At 40.8% G+C, this 19,273-nt stretch overlaps 2 protein-coding genes across 4 annotated transcripts in view; one reads left to right on the forward strand and one right to left on the reverse strand.

The window, feature by feature from the left end:
• Positions 1–12: 12 nt before the first annotated feature.
• On the reverse strand, positions 13–2,686 carry mrps10 (mitochondrial ribosomal protein S10). The gene is made up of 7 exons (XM_069685578.1): positions 2,605–2,686; positions 2,362–2,414; positions 1,707–1,776; positions 1,455–1,594; positions 1,244–1,352; positions 564–653; positions 13–451 (listed from the first exon to the last, which is right to left on the reverse strand). The coding sequence occupies exons 1-7, from the start codon at positions 2,674–2,676 to the stop codon at positions 371–373; spliced, it is 615 nt and encodes a 204-aa protein (XP_069541679.1). The 5' UTR covers positions 2,677–2,686; the 3' UTR covers positions 13–370.
• A 1,087-nt stretch (positions 2,687–3,773) lies between these two features.
• Positions 3,774–19,273, forward strand: part of tulp4a (TUB like protein 4a) — a 31,591-nt gene continuing 16,091 nt past the window's right edge. For 2 of the 3 annotated variants that reach the window (XM_069685554.1, XM_069685567.1), the window contains exons 1-4: positions 3,774–3,801; positions 5,098–6,063; positions 17,917–18,045; positions 18,842–19,003. In XM_069685554.1, coding sequence (XP_069541655.1) covers positions 5,812–6,063; positions 17,917–18,045; positions 18,842–19,003 — 543 coding nt within the window. In that variant the 5' untranslated portion in view covers positions 3,774–3,801; positions 5,098–5,811. Of the gene's footprint in view, positions 3,802–4,215; positions 4,282–5,097; positions 6,064–17,916; positions 18,046–18,841; positions 19,004–19,273 lie in introns of those variants that run through there. The other variant, XM_069685562.1, reaches the window with a different exon arrangement.

Consider the following 19,273-nt stretch of genomic DNA (forward strand, 5'->3'; position numbering starts at 1 on the left):
ACCAAGCCAATATTACTGTAAATAGTTGAACAAAAACATTGTAATATTTAGTAGAAGAACCCTCAAAATCACAATTAAGACTTAATCACAGCACAAAAAGATTGATTAAAATGTCACTACATGCAGAACTTATTTATTGCAAAAACAAAGTACAACATACAGTAGGTCAGACTCTGTACACAATGAAAACACACCTGCCAGTAAATGAAGACAGTAACGCACCATTAAGTGCTTTAGCTGGCCCTTTTTGTGGTGTTCAGCTGTGTATTGATGATGATGTTGAAATGTATATCTTAAGCAGTTAATGACTGCATGAAAACCATAATTTAATATTGCATTTTTCTCCATTTACTAAACAATATCAACATTATCACGGGCTGGGCTTGTCGTCAGCGGGGTCGTCCTTCCACATGGGTTTAAGGATGTGATCTGGAATCGTCTCCATGGCGGTCTGGTAACATGGACAAATGGAAAGAAAAAAAAATCAATTAGTCATTCAGACCTTTTAAAAGCATAATAAATCTGAGCAGGTTGGACTGTCACTGGTGTAGGACTTTCTCTACCTTTTTCACTGACATGGCTACACCTTCAGGGAGGTTCCTCTGGACGTATTCAAGGTACACCTGTGCTGTGGAGCCCGTTAGATGGGCCAGCTACAAAACAAGAGAAAACAACTTAGACTCAGGGTCTAACATCACACACCTAGTGAGGCGTTTCAAACAAATATAGGTTGTTCTTTGTAAATCAGATTAAGTTTCCATTTTTTAGGTTTAAATCTTTTGTACAGTATTTGCTATTTAAGACCAAACATTTTTCATTTTTCATTTTGGCTGAGTTTGAAAATTGCATTTACATTTTTTGCACCCTGAAAAAGCATAGTAGAGAAGCCATTTTTGGGTTTAATATCTATAGACATTTAACTCCTTGAGTCATGAAATTTGGGAGGGGCACAGAAAAAATAGTGTACAAAAGATCCAAATAAATGACAGGCACAAGCGGATGGCATATTTGTCATTCCTGGCCCTTAAAAGGAGAAAAAGTCCAAAGAGAGTCCCTAAATTTTTACCTACAGATGTTTCCAAACTTCCTTCTAAAAACACTTTATAAGTGATGTAACAAATTTCATAGCATCCAACATAAACAGTATCAAATATATGGCAAGAATGATGAGCAACAGTTGCAAGTTGTTGCCTTTTTGAGATGACAAAATGGCAATGTGATTTACGAGATTGGGACTGATTACCTCAATGCATCTGTAGTGTGTCCTCATCTCATACTGGACTCTGTGTTTCTTGAAGATGTGAACTGACTTCAGGACTGTGAGCCTGTCCATGTCCTTGGGAGGTTCATAACTGTAGCAGAGGAAGAAAGGAAAAACATCAGAATACTGTCAGTGATGAATGATGGACTAAATGGCTCACATTTCTCAGTCATGTGTGGCAGCTTGTACTCACACTTTGTTGATGTTGATTCCCAGTTCTTTCGCTGCCATTGTGGCAAAGAGCTCATAACTGTCCAACACGGCCCTGTCATGACTTTTGACCAGCAGTGACACCTTCTGAAACAGTTTGTCCGGCTCCTCTGTGACAGTGATCTGCAAGGAAACAAATGTAAGCACATACATGGACATTTGTTAGAGTTTGTATTATTTTAATATCAGCTGTTAAATACGCAGTCTGAGAAGAATAAAGAAACTGATAACTCACTGATGAAGGTGTGGATGAGAGCACTGTTGCTGTGTGGAAGGATGTGCTGGATGTCAATGGGAGATGGGACCTGCAGAGACAGAGCGGTTAATCATTTCTTACTTGTTATCAATATGCCAAGTTTAACACAAATGATTCTGTGACTTAATTCTGGACAAAGCAAGCAGTTTGCAGACGTCACTTTAGACCCTTGAAAATTGCAACGAACTGATAAGGAAAACAATTGTTAGCTGCAGGCCTACAGATACCTACGTTGCACCCTTGTGCACTTCATCCTTCTGCGGTGGTTGCTTCATTAATTACAGTTCTTATCTGTACAATTAGATTTTTTTCTACTTCACAAATAACCCCTATAGATCTTATTGTGTTTCTTTTTTCCCCATGTTCTTTTGCCCCTGTTTTAAAACACACCACATTGCATTATTTAATACAAGTTTAAAAACATGATTTATCCTCTACACAAACACATTTACTAATTTGATTATTTAAAGCATGTGCAACGCTCTATACACAATATGTGACAACTTCATTGAGTCCATTTGCAGATGTAATTTCACAAAGTTTTGGTGATAGCTGCTGTAGTAAAAGTTTAACACTGACGTACACTGGTATTTACTGCGGTTATCAATCGAAGGACATGAAAACTGATGCCAACCTGATTATATTACACCTCTGGTGAGCTGAACAAGCGCCCACAGCTCTCGGTCCCTGTGAATAAATGTACATTAAAAACATTTAACATCACATTTACTGTACAACCAGCATGCTACAATTGCCTTCAGTTATCGAATAGTGAGATTTTTTGACCACTGCTTTGAACGTCTCCTAGGTTAAACTGTTACGTTGGTCAATCGTTTGTAGATGTTGTACAAAACAAAAAATATGTTAGATACTGTACCAAATGTGAGACTTTTGTAAATATCCTTGCCAAGGAACATAATTCTCGTCTGAGAGCCATGGAGGCAGCCATGTTTGTGAGACGAGCGACAACAGGAAAAATGATATTCCAGTGCTTCCCCCGTGTGTACTGGAGGTTGAACTACAACTGAAGTTAATCCTCAGCTGTGAGAACTGTGTGAGCTGGAAGACCTACTGGTACCGAAGAGGACCATTCTAAAAAAAACCCAGACTATTTAGTACTTAAATATATTTTTTACCTTAAATATTTAATGTTTAAATGCTTGTACATAGAGAGCAGAGTTAAACCGAACATTTCATCGTTGAAATTTGTTATTTTCTGGTGTCAACTTAGTACAATGTCAGGACTATACCGTCCAATGTACTTTGAAGTAACTTTTAATTCAGGACCTCTACTTACATTGATGTATTGATATTTTTGTTGAAATCTGGATATTTTTCCAACCATTGCCTGCAAGTAGGGCTGGGCAACATGACAGTATATATCGTTAAAACAATATGAAAATGTGTATCGTATGTGTTTTTCTATATAGTCTCTATCATGATGTCACAAAACCAGCAGCTGAAGTGCTTTAAGGCTATTTTTACTCATTTTGACAATGCTTTACGGTCTAATCCTTGCACGTGGGAGTGAACCTGGATTGAGTCATTGAGGGAGGCGTTGTTTATTAACATGGACATTAATATGCAGAAAAGGATTCAGGCTCAGCCCAAGTGAAAACGGAAACTCAGTACTTTTTATTTATGAAGTATTTAATTCACACAGGATTATCCAAAAATAGGCTTTACCATGTGGTTATTTCATATAGACTATTTATTTGTTCAATTACCAGAAAACATGATATATCTAGATATATATCGTTAGCGAGATATGAAAAATCCTATATTGTGATATAGGATTTTGGCCATATCGCCAAGCCCTCCATGCAAGGATATTTTTAGGGCTGACCAGTGTCAAACAAACCTAAAATTTGTAGTTTGACACTGAAGAGCATGTCGTTTGATCCTCATCTGAAAGAAGATTAGATTAAAGATAAAAATTCTCAGTTTATTGATGTGGACTGAAGTAATTTAATTGGTCTGAATCACGTGCCTGTCACGTGACACAGCTGTCGGGCCCTGCCAGTGAACAGAAGCAGGCTGCAGGCGGAGGAAGCAGCAGCAGTACAGAACCGCGGTAGGCACTTCACTGGTCATTGATGTTTCTCCGGCTTTGTTGACGACAGGTCTGATATTATTCTGCCTATTTCAGCGCCACCCCATCGACATGGGGTTATTTTAAAGAGCTACATGCTAATATTTAAACAAAAAGGTTAGGATAAACAGTCGGCTAACCTGCTAGCCGTAGCCTTAGCGACGAGTGCCAGCGGCGGATGGACTGAGCCAGTATCCGTTGATGGTGGTTCGGGTTCAGCTAGTTAGCTGGTCGGTTAGCCGGTTAGCTAACACGGGCTGTTCTTTGTGGTTGCGACAACATAGGCAGAAAGCGTTAGGTGCGTTCATTAGTGTCTCGGTTTAGCGTTACAGCACAAAGAAGAAAAAAAGGAGGAAAGCTTAATCCCACTGCTGACATGTTTTGATCTATGGAGCCCACATAGCTCTGTATCCTGATCCAACACCCAGGATCTAGCTAACTGTAGCTAGCAGGCAGCTCACGGTGATGGACTTTTTGCATCATTTCACGGGCTTCGGCAGTATTTGAGTGTCAGTTAGAGCCGTTAGTGTCTCGTGCTCCTTCTTTGCGTCAACAGACATGTTTTAACGTTAACATGACTGTTCCTTTTGCTGGAGGTAGATATATATGTGATGCTCTTCTACCGTCTTTAATTTGGTCTTATTTGAGCTGATGTAGATACTGTTTTTTAATGACAGTTACTTTAATCACAATTATTTTCCTACAGACCTGTTGTTCATCTCGTGTCATTTTATTATCAGTTGACAGTCAGCCGCATCACGAACCTTAATGTCCGTTAGTGTCCGTCAGCGCCCGCTGGTCTGTCGGTTTTAGCGGATCTCGTTGGATTTCGTTAAACATCGTCTATTTTTTTTCTTTATTGTGTCGTTATCTTGTTTACCTCTCATCAATTTTCCTCCATCGGGGTTTATTTAACGCTTAGCCGCGAGTGGCCGCCTTGGTAACTCAGTTTAGTGTATAAAATGATTCTAAAGTGATACATGGTTCGTTTAATAATTCAACAATTAGTTAAATATCCTTCCGCTGTGCTGGATAGTCCTCAAGTGATTGCTCAGTGAGACATAAGTAGCGGTAAGTGAGGGGTAATTTTAGGCTAGCGTATTAATATTTAAATTAACGGCTGTGGGTGGCAGGTGAGTGCTTTTAGCACTTTTACATGCTTGTAGCGCGGCACCGACTGTCCGCTTTATAAAACGTTTTTTATAACACACGTTTGTATAGTTGGTAGCGACCGTTTCTGCGTGATACTGACATCCTTTTCTTGTTTTTCTTGTACAGCAGTCCTCCATGGGATCCCCGCAGCAGGTTGAAAAGGCAGACTGGCTGACGTGATGACGTTACCGGGAGAAGCAGCTCTCCTGCTGGCTGACAGCTGATGGAGAGGAGTCCCTGCTCCTCCTCTCACACAGACGGCCGAGGTCGTATGAGGAGGACGCTGAGCCCAGAAATGATACACTGAACTGGACAGAAACGTTACTAACATCATCTGGAAGCACTGGGACCTGTTGTATGGAATGGATGCCTTGCCTGTTGATGAGTTTACAAGATAAAGCTTTTTTGTTTTGTGGATGTTTGTTTTTCATCAGCTGACACGAGTCTTGAATCTGCCACAGAGGATTTCTAAGTATTTTTCCGGTACTCTTCATCTGTTGCCTTGTCATTAAATACAGCATCAACGAGGTAGCTCACTGATCAAAAGCATCAATATGACTTGAATGAGTGCCTTTAGTTCAATCCAGCAATGTTAAAGTCCACAGTTTTGTGACCTCAAGTTTTTCACCTTTTTTCAGTCTTGCAAATAACCGAGATAGCCGAGAGGAAAGCGCAAGTACTATGCACCGTTGTCGCTGTCTCACATCCGACACAGAACCAGTAACCTCAGTGGAGGAGAGGCGCTCTTAACGGTACCGACCCCTCTGAAAAACATCCAACCTCCCTCTTGTGGATCTTCTTTTTGTTTCATATCCACTGTGGGTGTAGAGAGCTGCAGGGATGTTCGCCGCCGTGGAGCATGGCCCTGTCCTGTGTAGCGACTCCAACATCCTGTGCCTGTCCTGGAAGGGCCGGGTGCCCAAAAGCGAGAAGGAGAAGCCGGTGTGCAGGAAGCGCTACTATGAGGAGGGCTGGCTCGCTACCGGGAACGGGCGAGGAGTTGTCGGGGTCACATTCACGTCCAGTCACTGTAGACGGGACCGACCCACCCCACAGAGAGTAAACTTCAATCTCAGAGGACACAACAGCGAGGTAAGAGGAGTTTCATGTAGAAATGACTGTTAATGTTGCATTGTTGGATTCTGACAATATTTACTTGAATATACATTTTTGATACATATGTCACTTTAGAGTGGTAATCATATTTTGATTTCAAGAAACCTTGTCAAAATAATTTAATTCAATTATTATTTACTTTCCAATAGTAGATTAGAAGTAATAATTAAGCAAAAGCAGACTTTCTGAAGTTTAATCTATTTAAGACATAAGATAATACATTAAAAATCTTCATAATAATAATACAGCATTAGAGCACTTGTTGCGTTACATTTCCTTTTTTCTAATAATTATTGTCTTCTACACCATAATATATCATCAGTTTCTATGAATGTATTCTTTTGATGATACATAATTGACCTCCTTAACCCTTTACACCCAGGATGCAGTGAACTGCAAATTAAAATCTTATTATTACTGGTTGCATTGTTGTTAAACAAAGTTGTAATTGAAGAGTACAGCCTTTGCAGGGTTCCTGTTACTTCTTCCTTCTCCCACCTGCTGGGTCAGGTTAAAAAAAATGTCCTTGCAGCTTTCAGGCATCTTTGTACTTCTACTGTATTTAGGGCGGGTTTGTGCCAACAAGTGTCTTATGTAGCACAAAGATGTTTCATTTTAGTTGGTCTTTATTTACAGATTCTATGTAGAAATGTATAATCTGTACTGTAGGCATGGACGTGGATTTTAGGATGGCAAGTGTTCTGGTTTCTGTTTGTAGTACTTTTGTAGTCCGAGTAATATTGACCAATCACGTATCGGCAGGCTGCGGCGTATGCAGGAAAAGCAGTCTGTGTGGAGAGCAAAAGCAGGCGGAACTTAATGCGCCATAAAGACATCCCGGATCCCATCAGCGGTCATTTGACAACGATTTAGCCAATAATTAATCTCTATAAACAGACATCTGCAGCAAGTTCAGCCAACAATCCGTTCCAGATCTAAAATTCAACTTTAGATAAATTCCCTTGACACGGTGTCACGAAAGTCGTTCAGCGTTCAGATTTCCCGACTTCTTCAAATGCATCAAAAATGATCGATCGGACCCCGTTCAACAAATGAGCATTTTAAAAGTAGTTTTCTTCTCCTCTTGAGGACAGACCTGACAAAGCTTCATTTTTACTTTTTATAAATCTGCATCATGATGTTTAAATTTCAGCAAAGGTAAGACCCATTAATTAAAGTAAATCACAAGAAAAACGGTTTCTTTTTCTGTGAACGATGCAGCCCATGGAAAAGTCTTGACTGGAAGACGTTTATCGCTAACCGCCGACGACACGCCCGGCATGTTTACTGTTGTCCCCAGTCTATATTGTCGTCAGACTGTAGCCGTTGGGATCCAAGATTGCAGTTTAGTTAAAGGGTGTAAGACCCTGTCCTTTCCTTGACAGGCTGATGGTTTTGAGTCTTTTTACAGCAGGTGATTTAATCATCGTAACCGGAAGTAAACCTATATACTTCCTGTTGCTCTTGTTTCGACACCTTGTGCGGTAGATCTCTCTGCGTTTTCTAGTCGAATCATTTCAGTACCCCTATCTCTCACCATGGTTATATCCTCCAAAGTTTTCCACCTCTTGTACACTGCCATCTTTTTTAATGGAAAAATCATGCTGGGGTCTTTTGCCCACCATGTATATGAATATTCCACTCAGTATGTAGCAGTGCTGGCACCAGTGGAGATTGCACACAGGTTGCGTTTTCTCCTTTAGTGGGTGTAGCTGTTGGTCAGATGGAGCAAGGTGCAGTGTCAGCATTCCATAAGGCAGCTGAGGGGAGAGTGGATGAATCCCTACAGAGAGTGACTGAAGCGCAGCAGAAATGTCATTTAACTCTGCCCACTTGAATGTGGTCCAAGTACTGAAATTTCCCCCATAGTTATCATGCATGCGGTGTGGAGGAGGTTAAAGCCTCATAACTCTAATGAACCCAGACGTGTGAATTTGAGTTAATCGCCCATCTATTAAAATTGACATGTTTTGTATAATCAAGTTCCAAATTTTACTTTAAGTATTGAATTAAAATTTGTTGCATTTCTTTCTTTTCGGATCCTCATTAGGTGTTGCTGAATGATTTAAACAAACATTTCCTTAAACTATAATAATTTTTACTCTCTTGCCTTCATTAAATCATCATTTTTTAGTGGTTTTATTCTCAATAATTTACCCAATCCAGCATTGTGTTTTTAACTTTACTATAATGCTTTTAGATAAATATTTGTGGGGGGACGCAACCGGGTGAAAAATCCCAGCATCAGTAATGAAAATAATAACCGTCGTCTCCGCTTTCATTTTAGATTTCATACAAAGCAGTAAATAAAAACTTCAGGAAATGCAAATCCATCACTCGTCCTCCCTGTGCATAATTTGGGGCTACTGACAGTGGTGGATATCACACCAACTAATGAATTCTGTCAAGTTCTGACAGATCTGTTCACTCACTCACGCCATTTTCCATCCCAGTTCTGTTCAGGAGAGGAGAGAAAACTGTTTGCATTATACACTCCAACTCCCAAACCTCCAACACCAACAGAAATTACTGCCCAAGAGATTGATACTTTACTTCTTCCAGTCCTCTCTTGGTACTATTGAGTTTTGGAACAGGCAAATATTCTCCTCATCCCAACATTAATTGATTTATAAAATGTATTTTTGTAAGAGCTCTGTCAATACATTTTGGTAACCTTTCCGTGTCTTCAAAGCTGCACGCTCAGCAGTAAAAGCAGTCGTGTCCCTCGACAGTTCTGCCCTTTAAACGTCAGCTCTGTCATTGAGTACTTGTCGTCTTTGGTGACGAGTGTCCTTTCACGTAAATTAGCTCCACTCACGTTATGAAAGAGCACACACAAGAAATGCAACATGAAGCATCGTGTAGGAGTCAGGCTCTGCCAAGATCAATACTCATGCCAGCATCCTTAAGTTTGGCCATTATTCCTGGTGATGTATAGACCCGAGTGTCCTGTGATCATTCTAATGTAAGGCAGCATCTGAACTGATGCGCCTTTTGGACTTGGCCCAAATATGGGCAATGTAGTAAAGGATGGATCTTAAGCTGTCGGATGTCTGTTAAGAAGAGGGGAGATGAGTAGGAGACTATATTCCAGAGTTGCTCTGCAAGGGGATGGCTATGTTGGCACTCATGGCACTACAGGTTACTACTGGATAAAAGCATCTTGTGTTGAAGCTCAGCTCTGGTCCTGCTCTAGCACCTATTCTGAAGGCTCTCAGGGTCCTCTTCAGTTAATTAAAAGGTTTTGTAGGTCCAAGGTCTGTAGTACATCTCTGATGAAGCTCTGTCCTCCTCCCTGTGTCTAATTCTCTGTCAGCCAGGGTAAGAGATAATTACAAGGTAACAGCTTCAAAGGGAGCAAGGTGTATGTGTGTGGTGCCATGCTCCTTTTGTTCTATCTCCAACAACCATCCTTTCACAGAGGGGAGCGAAGTACTTTGTATTCTGGGCTTTGTGTTTTTCATGGAGCGTGGTTGCTTTGCAGAAATCCTCAGACCCATAACACACCGCCATGACAGCATGATATTGTTATCAATATCCATAAAATGTTTTTTTTGTGTGTGTGCATGTATTTTTAACTGGGTCAACCATTACTCATTTAACTTTATTATTATACATTTTGGTCTGTTGGGTTGCTATAAATATTGCAGTGAGGTTTGTCTGAAGTTTTTTGTCTTTCTAGGGCTCCAACATTGATTATTTTTATTCATCAATTGGCCCTTCGCTAAGTCCTGCCCCCCTTGGTTACTGTTGTTACGCCCGTCAAGCTCTCGCATCAGCATGTAAATATTATGGCGTTTTCAACTATAACAGTGAGAGATGTTCCAAGGGAAATAATAGCAAATTTCTGAAAAAATAGCCCCCAAATATTAGAGAAGTAGATAGAAATGATTACAATACGCATTTGAAAACTACATCCAGAATATAATTTGTCAGTCGAGTTTTCAGAATGAAGAAGACATAAACATTTAGGCAAAGCTCACTGGTCCCAATGCAAGCGTCAGGCACCCCACAGCTTGACAATTCATGTTAAGGACAATCATACAGGAACAACAATGTTCTTGCACAGCAGGGTAAGTCAATATATTGTTTTATTTTAAGCTAATGTTTAGGTATGACTCCCTATAGCTTTCATTATCTAATATGTTTGTAGCCCATTGCTAGGAGAACTAAGTGATCCCACTTTTTCATTTTGTTTAAAGCGCGTCAGGTTGTTGCTCACAAATCGTTGGCTTGATTCACACACTGGATCTGGATTGACTTTTAATTAATAGGCTATTTAATTGTCTTTGTTTGTTAACAAGCTAACCTAGCCAAGTTAGTTAGCATCTTACCTTGGAGCAAACAAAGGAGTTTTTTTCAGATCTGCGATAGATTAAGCTGCAAATCAGGTCTTCCATGATTTGAATCCATGTCCGACATCTCTCGTCTTGAGTTTTTGGCTTCGGGAAAAGCGAAAAATATGACCCCCCCCCCCCCGCAAACTTTGAGGATATCTGACTTGCATATTCACTATGCACACCGTTTCGGCACCTGTCCCTGTTCTGTCTTGTCCTCCCGTGCCTAGTTACGGTTGATAACATAGGACTGGACAGTGGCCATTTAAGGGAGGGGCTTAGCGAAGGGTCAATTTACCTGTGATCAGGGCTGTCGCACCTGTGTTTTTTTCTAATCAAAAGTTATTTAAACGGAATTTTTAATTTCAATCATCAAAATCAAACGCAAAATCGAGGATCCTCAATGTTTTTACCTCTCCGCCCTTGCCTCTTTTGTGCACGTCCGAAGCAAAAAAGTAATACTTCAAAGACAAATGAGCTCACTGGTAACCAGTGTTGGAAATACCTTATTTCAGTAATGTTTTGTAATATGCACAAAAATATAGTGGAAAATCTGTATGCATGTAAATGTATTAACTGGATAAGCCATAAATTCTTTAAGAATGTTTTAATTGAAAATTGAATTGTGGATTTTGATTAAGTTGTTGAGTCATTGAAATGTGTGCTGTCTTCAAACAGCCTTGTTTGTCGACCAGCCATCCAGAATGTACAGATATTCAGTTTATAGTGGTACAAACACAAGAACAACAGTGTTCATCAAGATATCTGGAAAAACATGACTTCTTTGTTGGTATCTGTTTAAAATAGAATAAAAGACACTGATCATTGGATTGATGGGATTGATATTAACTCTATTTTGTTCTAACATTTTTTTCCCAAATTGTCTGTTTGCTTGAGTAACATTTTTCAGACTAAAAATAAAATCAGACAAGTAAAAATAGTTGTATTGAAAGAAATTTGGCCCCAAAAGTCCTGATACTATTTTTATAGTCTTATCTAAACAGAGCTGCTGACCTGGTGTGTCAGTTGCACCTCACTCTAATAATATTATAAATAGATAAAAGCAAGTTTTTCTTTACCTGTACATGTGATGCTGCAGAGAAGTCCCTGTGGGACGTGCATCAGAATAGATCAACGCTTCTTTTGACAACCCAATGCTGAACAGACTGAGCAGCTAGTCACTAGGAGTCCACTCATTCTCTGTGAGAGCTGAACATCCGAGACAGGCTTGACAATATCTGTCAGCATGCTGACATGAAATGTTGGCTGCTACAAAGGTTTTGGGCAAATTGTCTGTCAGAATCCCGTCAACTGATAGCTGTGCTATTTGTCTTGCAATAAAATCATACATATATGCTTTACTATGTGATGGAAGTGCTCTTGTTTCCAGTGTAAAGACGGCATCATACGGCTATTTTTAATATTTTGTCGGCAGCAAAGCAAATCTTATCCACACTGAAGGCTATGTGTTGGGATTCTGGCATATGCCTCTTTAATTGATGCAACATAATTGGCCAGCAGGTGTATTTTGCTACAGTGAGTAGTAGTTTCTTGCAGTCAGAAAGTACAAAGTGTCTCCTTATTCTTGAGCTTGGGTGCTGTGAGACAAAGTAAAACATTATGTGACAATCTTAAAGAAGGATGTTTATCATTTGGTTACTAAAGATCTTCAACATAAAGTCTTTATAAAGTCATCAACACAAAGTCACTGTGTTAATGAATGAAACTCCTTTTAAGTGAGCCTTTTGTGTGACAGCTTTTCATACAGACCTGACTATGATTCCCATGAGTCTTATTGGTGGTTTATTGGCAAAAGGCAGGATTCTCTTCTGTTGGTTTTTCCCTCTTGAGGCCAGATCCAGGCTCTTCGTTGAGCTAGAGAAGGGACAAATGTTTCAGGCTTTGATCCAGCAGAGAGCCCGGGGCACCAGCTCCTGTGTATTGATTCACCATGTGGTTTGAACTGACAGAGCAGCTTTATGTGGCATACATGAGGCACAAACTGATCTTGTAACTGATCACATAATCCTTGCTTTAATGTCATTTTATTCCATACATAAATACAGAATAGAGGAGTATTCACATTTTAGGTTTTCTCTAGAGAAGCTTTAATTGAGTAAATAAGTGTGGCAGAAGCTTCAAATTTTCGTTTTAGTACTCTTTCACGAGCACTTGACTTGTGGTTTAGTTTTTTCAGCCTCTTGTTTCAGGCCCCTGAAACTGTTAGACTTTCCAACTTCTCCTTTAATCTAGCTGATCAGAGGGAATTAATCACTCTCTAAGATGAACCCAACACTTCCCTCTCTCATTTTTAATTCGCACTCCATGACGTTTTCATGCGTTTTAAGTTGGTTCTTGGCGAAGCATCATAAATAAATTAGTTAGTATTCCTGGTAGAGGGCCTGTGAAAGAACCAGCACTGATCTGGGACCTCTCTTTTAAATTGGCAGAGAGAAGGAAGAGGATACTGGATGACTTCTGTGGTGCAGTGAAACTAAAATGTCTGTTCAGACTTAATGGAGAGCATAATAATGGATTACAAGACATTCAGAATGCAGCACTTTTTCCTGCAATGCAAGAGCTGAGGACAAGTTGGAGTACAGGCGTGACTTTTAGTGGGCTTTGTTGCATTCTGGCCTCAGTTTTCTTCAGTGTCATTCACCTCAACTTCCATCACCACCTTGTCTAGACACTTACAGTGTTTCCTGGTCTTGTTACGTTGTCTCTGCACTTCCTTCCCCTGCCTCTCCATCCTCCTATCATGTTCCTCTCCACTGTGCTTGTCACTACCTCCACACGTTCTTGTCACGAGTATCCTCTTCTGCTTTCTCCTTGTCTGACCTCTTGACATAAGAAGCCCTGCTCAGGATTGAGCGCACACGACCCATTCACTGAGTTAAAGTGTTCTCACCAAATGTGCTTAGGGGAAATGGCTTTGGTGTGCTAATCCATCCTTGGAGAGGACATGTTGCATAACACTCAGGTCTGCTGCTTCCTCAGATCCAGGCGTACCCGTCTGCTCGTGTAGACTCCAATACTCTGCAGGTTATATTCTTAGACTTCTCTGCACTCTTGGTTTCTATTTGTTTTAGAGTTGTGCTATTTGCAGGATAAAAGCTCCTCAATCCAGCAAATGTCTGTCAAGACAAAAAAACACATGTAAGCACCAGACGGTTTTTGTTTGTCTTTTTGTATAATGTATGCCCATTTATATATGCTTTTTGTTTACACAGTTTACATAGATGTAGTATTTGCATAGAACATTTCCATATGACACATTTAGTAGTTTGATTCAACTCAGACTATTCCATTGATAGCTTGTTTAATACAGACTAGAAACACATTTGAAGAATGGCAATAACTACAAGTATAACATAGTAAACTGTAGACAAGTTATAGATGAATTTGTGCATTTCATGATTCTTTCCCAGAATGTCCTTTTACAATTTAAGAAGGGCAGCCTGGACAATCATATCACTGTTTTTATACCTTTGGTATAAAGAGGTAATTCAGTAACATCCTCACTGCATTATTGTAGGTGACTGTAAGTCTCTGTGTACTGTTGTTTTACTGCATGCACCAAGAAGGCTGTGTACATTGGCATACACTAAAAGCCTGATAATCTAGACATAAATATCATTAGACTATAAAACTTAAAGGAAAAATCTTGAAGATATTCATGTAAATAAATGAGGAAAATCAAGAGTTAGAGCCATGACAAAGGGAGCTCCCATAATTACCAATTATCGCCACAAAACTGGAATCTTTGAGATTATATCTTCTATCTTGTCACTAGAATTCAGAAAATATAAATATTTTACCTTTCTACGCATAAATTTCCATTTTATTCTGACACTGAATCTGATGTGTAGTCAATAAAATATCAGCCATGTGCCCAACTATTGTTGCGGAAACTCCCCTTAAAAAATACCAACTTAAATCATGATTTTCCGACACCCAGAGTACACAGTGTGCTTGCAGCTGCTTTCTTCTAGCCTTGCATCACACCCAGTAATAACGAGTATTGAAGCTATTATCAGATATCGATATTGGTTTTATCCCTTGCTTGCTTTACTCATAAGCATTTTAGATTGTACCTCCCCTGAAGGTCCTGTCCCATTGCCCTTTCAGTCACACTGCAAATCACTCTGGAAATACTCTGTTCATTTTGGCTTCCATGCTTTTGTATCAGCACAACGCAGCGCTTTTCTTTAATTGAGTTCTGCTTCTGATTTAATATCTTGTCAGACCCAGAATCTGAGGAGAGGGTAGAGGACACTGCTGAGCTAAAGGGCAGAGAGTTTCTCTGTCTCACTTGCTTTTATCTGATTTTATTGTGACCTTGACCTTTCAGTGATACTCTAAACATTTTTTGTAGTTGAAGTTATGACTTTTCCTAAACATAAACCCTTTCTTTACTTAAAGCAAGTGCATGTGTGTTTCAGTTTCATCTCATCTTGCATGCAGTGTGTAGTGTCAAAAGTGACAAGTTGTGTTTCTTCAGCTCTACTTTTGAAACACTGAGCACCTGCTCTACCCGTGCCGCTCCATCTCGCCAAAAGTCCTTCATGCCAGGGACCAGTGATGCCAAGGATCCATGTGCTCACGACTGCACCACCGTGACTGTGCACTGTCACAGTGTCCTCTCACTTCTGCTGACTCCAGTGCAACCCAAAGCTGTCCCCTGATTTGATTTGGTCTTCTCAGTTAAGTTGCTAGGGTCAGCTCAGCTCCCAGACTCGAAGTCCCCAGCAAGAGGCCAGGGCTGCAATGACAACAGCACGGCACCGCAGGAGCGGAGACGGTGCCAATTTCCTGGGCAGAAGTTGTCAATGGCCTTGTATCAGCCAAAGGGCAGAATTAAAGGGATCAGGAGCATGTAGTTTTCTTTTCTCTTTCTAGGTATTGATTAGGATGCGATGAAAACATGTAGCTTCAGGCTTTTGTATTCATGCTGCAGCTGTCTGCTCTATTCCCGTGTAATTAAAAAAAGATCTAATTCTGTTAGATTTCATTCTACCGTGCTTTGAATAGATCTTTTAACAAGAATCACTGATCACAGGTTCGGCTCCCGGTCTGCCGATCATTTGGTGCATGTCTCTACTCCCCACATTTCCTGTCTCTCTTCACTTGATCAGAACTAATTGTTGTATAATATTGAACACCCAGCCTGTATGTGTTTGCACATGTGCACGTGCCTGTGATCCCTCTGGTCCCTCGCTGTGCTGTGGCTTCTCACTCTTATCCTATCTGTCTCCCTCCATGTGACGTCTGATCTCTCAGATTGCTGCGTCACAGAGAGGTGCTCAGCTGTCCCCTCGTGGGATGCCTGACCGGTCTGCACTAATCTCCACGCTGAGCTAAATTTACGCATACAAACACAGATTATTCTCACCTTTTATGAGGCTTCTGATAAGTGCGCACACGTGCAAACCAATGTCCAATTTCTTTTGTGTTTTTTTCTTTGTTGCAGTGTTTAAATTATGTTAAACCTCCTAACAAATCCAAGGCCTTGTGTCTACACTGGCTGGAACTGTTATGGCTTGTATGATATAATCTGGAAAATCCATTTTGCTCCCCAGAGGTTGCAGACGGGGCAATGAGTGGTGTACCAACATGGTTTTACTTTCCCCTGATGAGATCTTTCAACATGAAAATGTGTTATCTTTGACAATACCTCTGCAGAAGCTTGTCAGCTTGAGCACTGCTGCATCAGGTGACCACTGTGGCTGAATGATAGATAGCAGGCCATTTTTAATGCTCTATGAATATGGTCAACTCAGTCAGTATGAAATAGAGACCTTAGTCGCAATCCAGCATCAGGTCAGGTCTCTTTCAGGTCAGGTCTCTGTCCTCTTTCCTGCGGCTTGCCAACTGAGACACACCGCAACATTAGGATTTATACCACTGGGAGTGGGAGAGGAAGCACGGTAAATCTGGCTCACAAGACACCTTATTGCTGAGGGAACAGGGCCAAGAGAGCGATGAATCCTACTGTAGACTCATTACCCTGCAGAGCTGCACACGGTGTATTCATATAAACATGTTTGTGCGAGATAGATCACTGCAGGTTCACTTAGGGTGATGCTGTCTTTTATCACTTTAGACAGCCAACAATGCACAAGGCAGTGACAAATAGGGAAGCCCTGAAGAGTCAATTGGGTTTGTAACTGGAGTTTTCTCAGTATTGCTACTTTGATTCCCTAAAAACATCTTCATGGAAAATTCAAGGGATATCCTTTACCCATTTGGACTTTATTTATAGGAGCATTACTCATGCACGGTGCACTAAAAATAAATAAAAAGATAGAATTGTTGTATAAACCAACGATAAATGACACCTGTTCCATTAGATCCTTGGTAGATTGATCTGTGTGATCGTTGCAACGGGTGAAAAGGGGATAATGTTTGGGTGAAACGAGCAACCCTGGCTGGCTTATCCAACTCTCAGCCACTGATCTGTTCGACTTTCCCTCAGAGAGCGTAAGCCTCGCTAAACCAGCCCTGTGCTGTGTGTTTGAGCGTGTTCAGCCCACGTGCTGAGCCCAGCGAGAGCAGAGCTGCACCCTGCTTAGGATTATTTTCCTCTGGGAATAGGCTGAGTCACGCTACAGAAGACCAGACAGATAGAGACACAGACATGGGAGGGGGCTGGATGGAGATTGTAATGGGTGACTTTAAGATGGGTGACACTAACAAAGAGGGAGCTTATGAATAGTCTGATCTATTCTCCTCTCTGCCTGTGATCAACACCTTCCTCCTCTGCAACTCTTATCTTTCGCTAATAATGTGCTATCTCTTTATTCACCGACCTCTGGGCAACTAGAGAAACCCAAGCATTTGTGAGTCATGGTGTTAGAGGCAGTACAGCTAAGTGTATCTCTTTTATTTAGACAAAGTTAATGCTTTTCCAAGGGAATCATAACATGGGCACTGAGACACAAGATCAGCTATTTATCGTCTACAATTCAAGTTCCCAAAAAGCAGGAACACTCACAGTGGTACATGTTTGGTTAGACAACTCCCTGACTATGATTTCATCTCATTGTCTGTAATATTCAGGATATTCTCAGCTCCTTTGCGACTTTTTCAAAATGAGGTTAACCCACTTTGTGATATTTTCATCTTGTTTGATGCTAAATTTAGCCCGTTGAAATCTGGGAACTTGGATTCTTACTTTCTGCATTTGAGGCATTTCAGCTGACGCTCCAATTTAGAGCGACTCGCAGTGAAATGTGCAGGCAAGGGTGCAGAGTCGTGATCAAGGGCGCTCCGACAAGGGACTGTGATCATCTTACATTATCTGTTGTAGTAGAGGGAGGGAGCTGTGTCACAGAAAGGCCACTGCTGAATTCTTTGACTTCCTTATTACACACAACACAATCTGGAGTGAGTTTGTTTGTATATCTCTCTGAAAATACTAGAGAACACTGTCAGGGGCACAGGACAATCTTTCTAATCATTACATTTCTTTCTGTGTGTTCTCTTTAAGGTGGTCTTGGTGCGGTGGAATGAGCCCTTCCAGAAACTGGCCACCTGTGATACAGATGGAGGGATCTTTGTTTGGATCCAGTATGAGGGCCGCTGGTCTGTGGAGCTGGTCAATGACAGAGGAGCGCAGGTAAAATACAATACACAGGAACAGTACAGTATTAATGAAAATGTAATGTATGTATGTGTATATTAACAGCTATTACAATAGCAGTATAGAACAGTATTTAATAAAATAATGTCCATGATGCTGTGTCCTCTTGATGTAACCAGCGCAACATATTTGCGTTGTCCTACAAGCAAGCCGTTTGTAAATGAGGCGATAGATGGACCGGTACCGTGGGAACATTTCAGGATCTTCCTATTTTTCATACATTTGTGCCGAGTAGCCAGGCCAGTGATGGTAACTATAGTAACAGCATGAGAAGACGCACTGCATTGTAGTTTGCTGGTTCAGTTTGTCATTTGGTATTGCTAAACGATCTTTAGAACGTTACATAGCCTACATACATAAAAACAAAAATCCCTTTCGTCTGGAGGCGTCCCAGGGAATATATCTGTTTGTCCCAAACACATTTTCTGTCGTTGACGGGACGCCGTTAGTCTCGAGCCCTGTTCCCATCATAATTTTGAATGCCCGAGTGATTTTGCCTCTAGCCTTACCCAACATGGAAATAATATAAAAAATTAAAATGTTGATAAAAATAACTGCCAAGCAAAGATGTGATGGATAAACTCGATCCATCAATCACTGTCAGCTGCTGAGCTGAGTCTCACACATCCTGACGCCATCTCATCTTTTGTGATCAATTTAGTTAGTAGATGATAATCAGTTTGCTCTCACATATGAAGAACACAAGCAGCAAATCTTTACATTTAAGATCAGAGAATGTTCTGCTCTTTCTTAACTAATGTGCCTGCTGTAGGTGAGTGACTTCACCTGGTCCCATGATGGCACCCAGGCTCTCATCTCGTACCGTGATGGCTTCGTCCTGGTTGGATCAGTGAGCGGACAGAGACACTGGTCCTCCGAGATCAACCTGGAAAGCCAGATTACCTGTGGTATCTGGACCCCCGATGACCAGCAGGTAACACACACACTCATGTAAACACACACATACACACACGAATATGACTTTCCCACCTAGCACCATGTCAGCCTTTGAATGCTAATAGATGTAGAAGGTTTCCTTTGCCACCTTCAGTATGTTAACTTGTCATTCAGAAGGCAGAAACAGGCCCTGAGGGGGATCATCTGTGAGTGACAGCAGGCATCCTTTGTTTTGAATGTGTTGTGGTTTTGTTTGGCTATATTTTTGCTTGCGTGCTATTAAATTGTCAGCTCAGGTTGGACATCA

The sequence above is a fragment of the Semicossyphus pulcher genome, unplaced genomic scaffold (assembly GCF_022749685.1).
Source record: "Semicossyphus pulcher isolate SPU_LCO1_2020_fin unplaced genomic scaffold, fSemPul1.0.p SCAF_11, whole genome shotgun sequence".
Taxonomy (NCBI): Eukaryota; Metazoa; Chordata; class Actinopteri; order Labriformes; family Labridae; genus Semicossyphus; species Semicossyphus pulcher.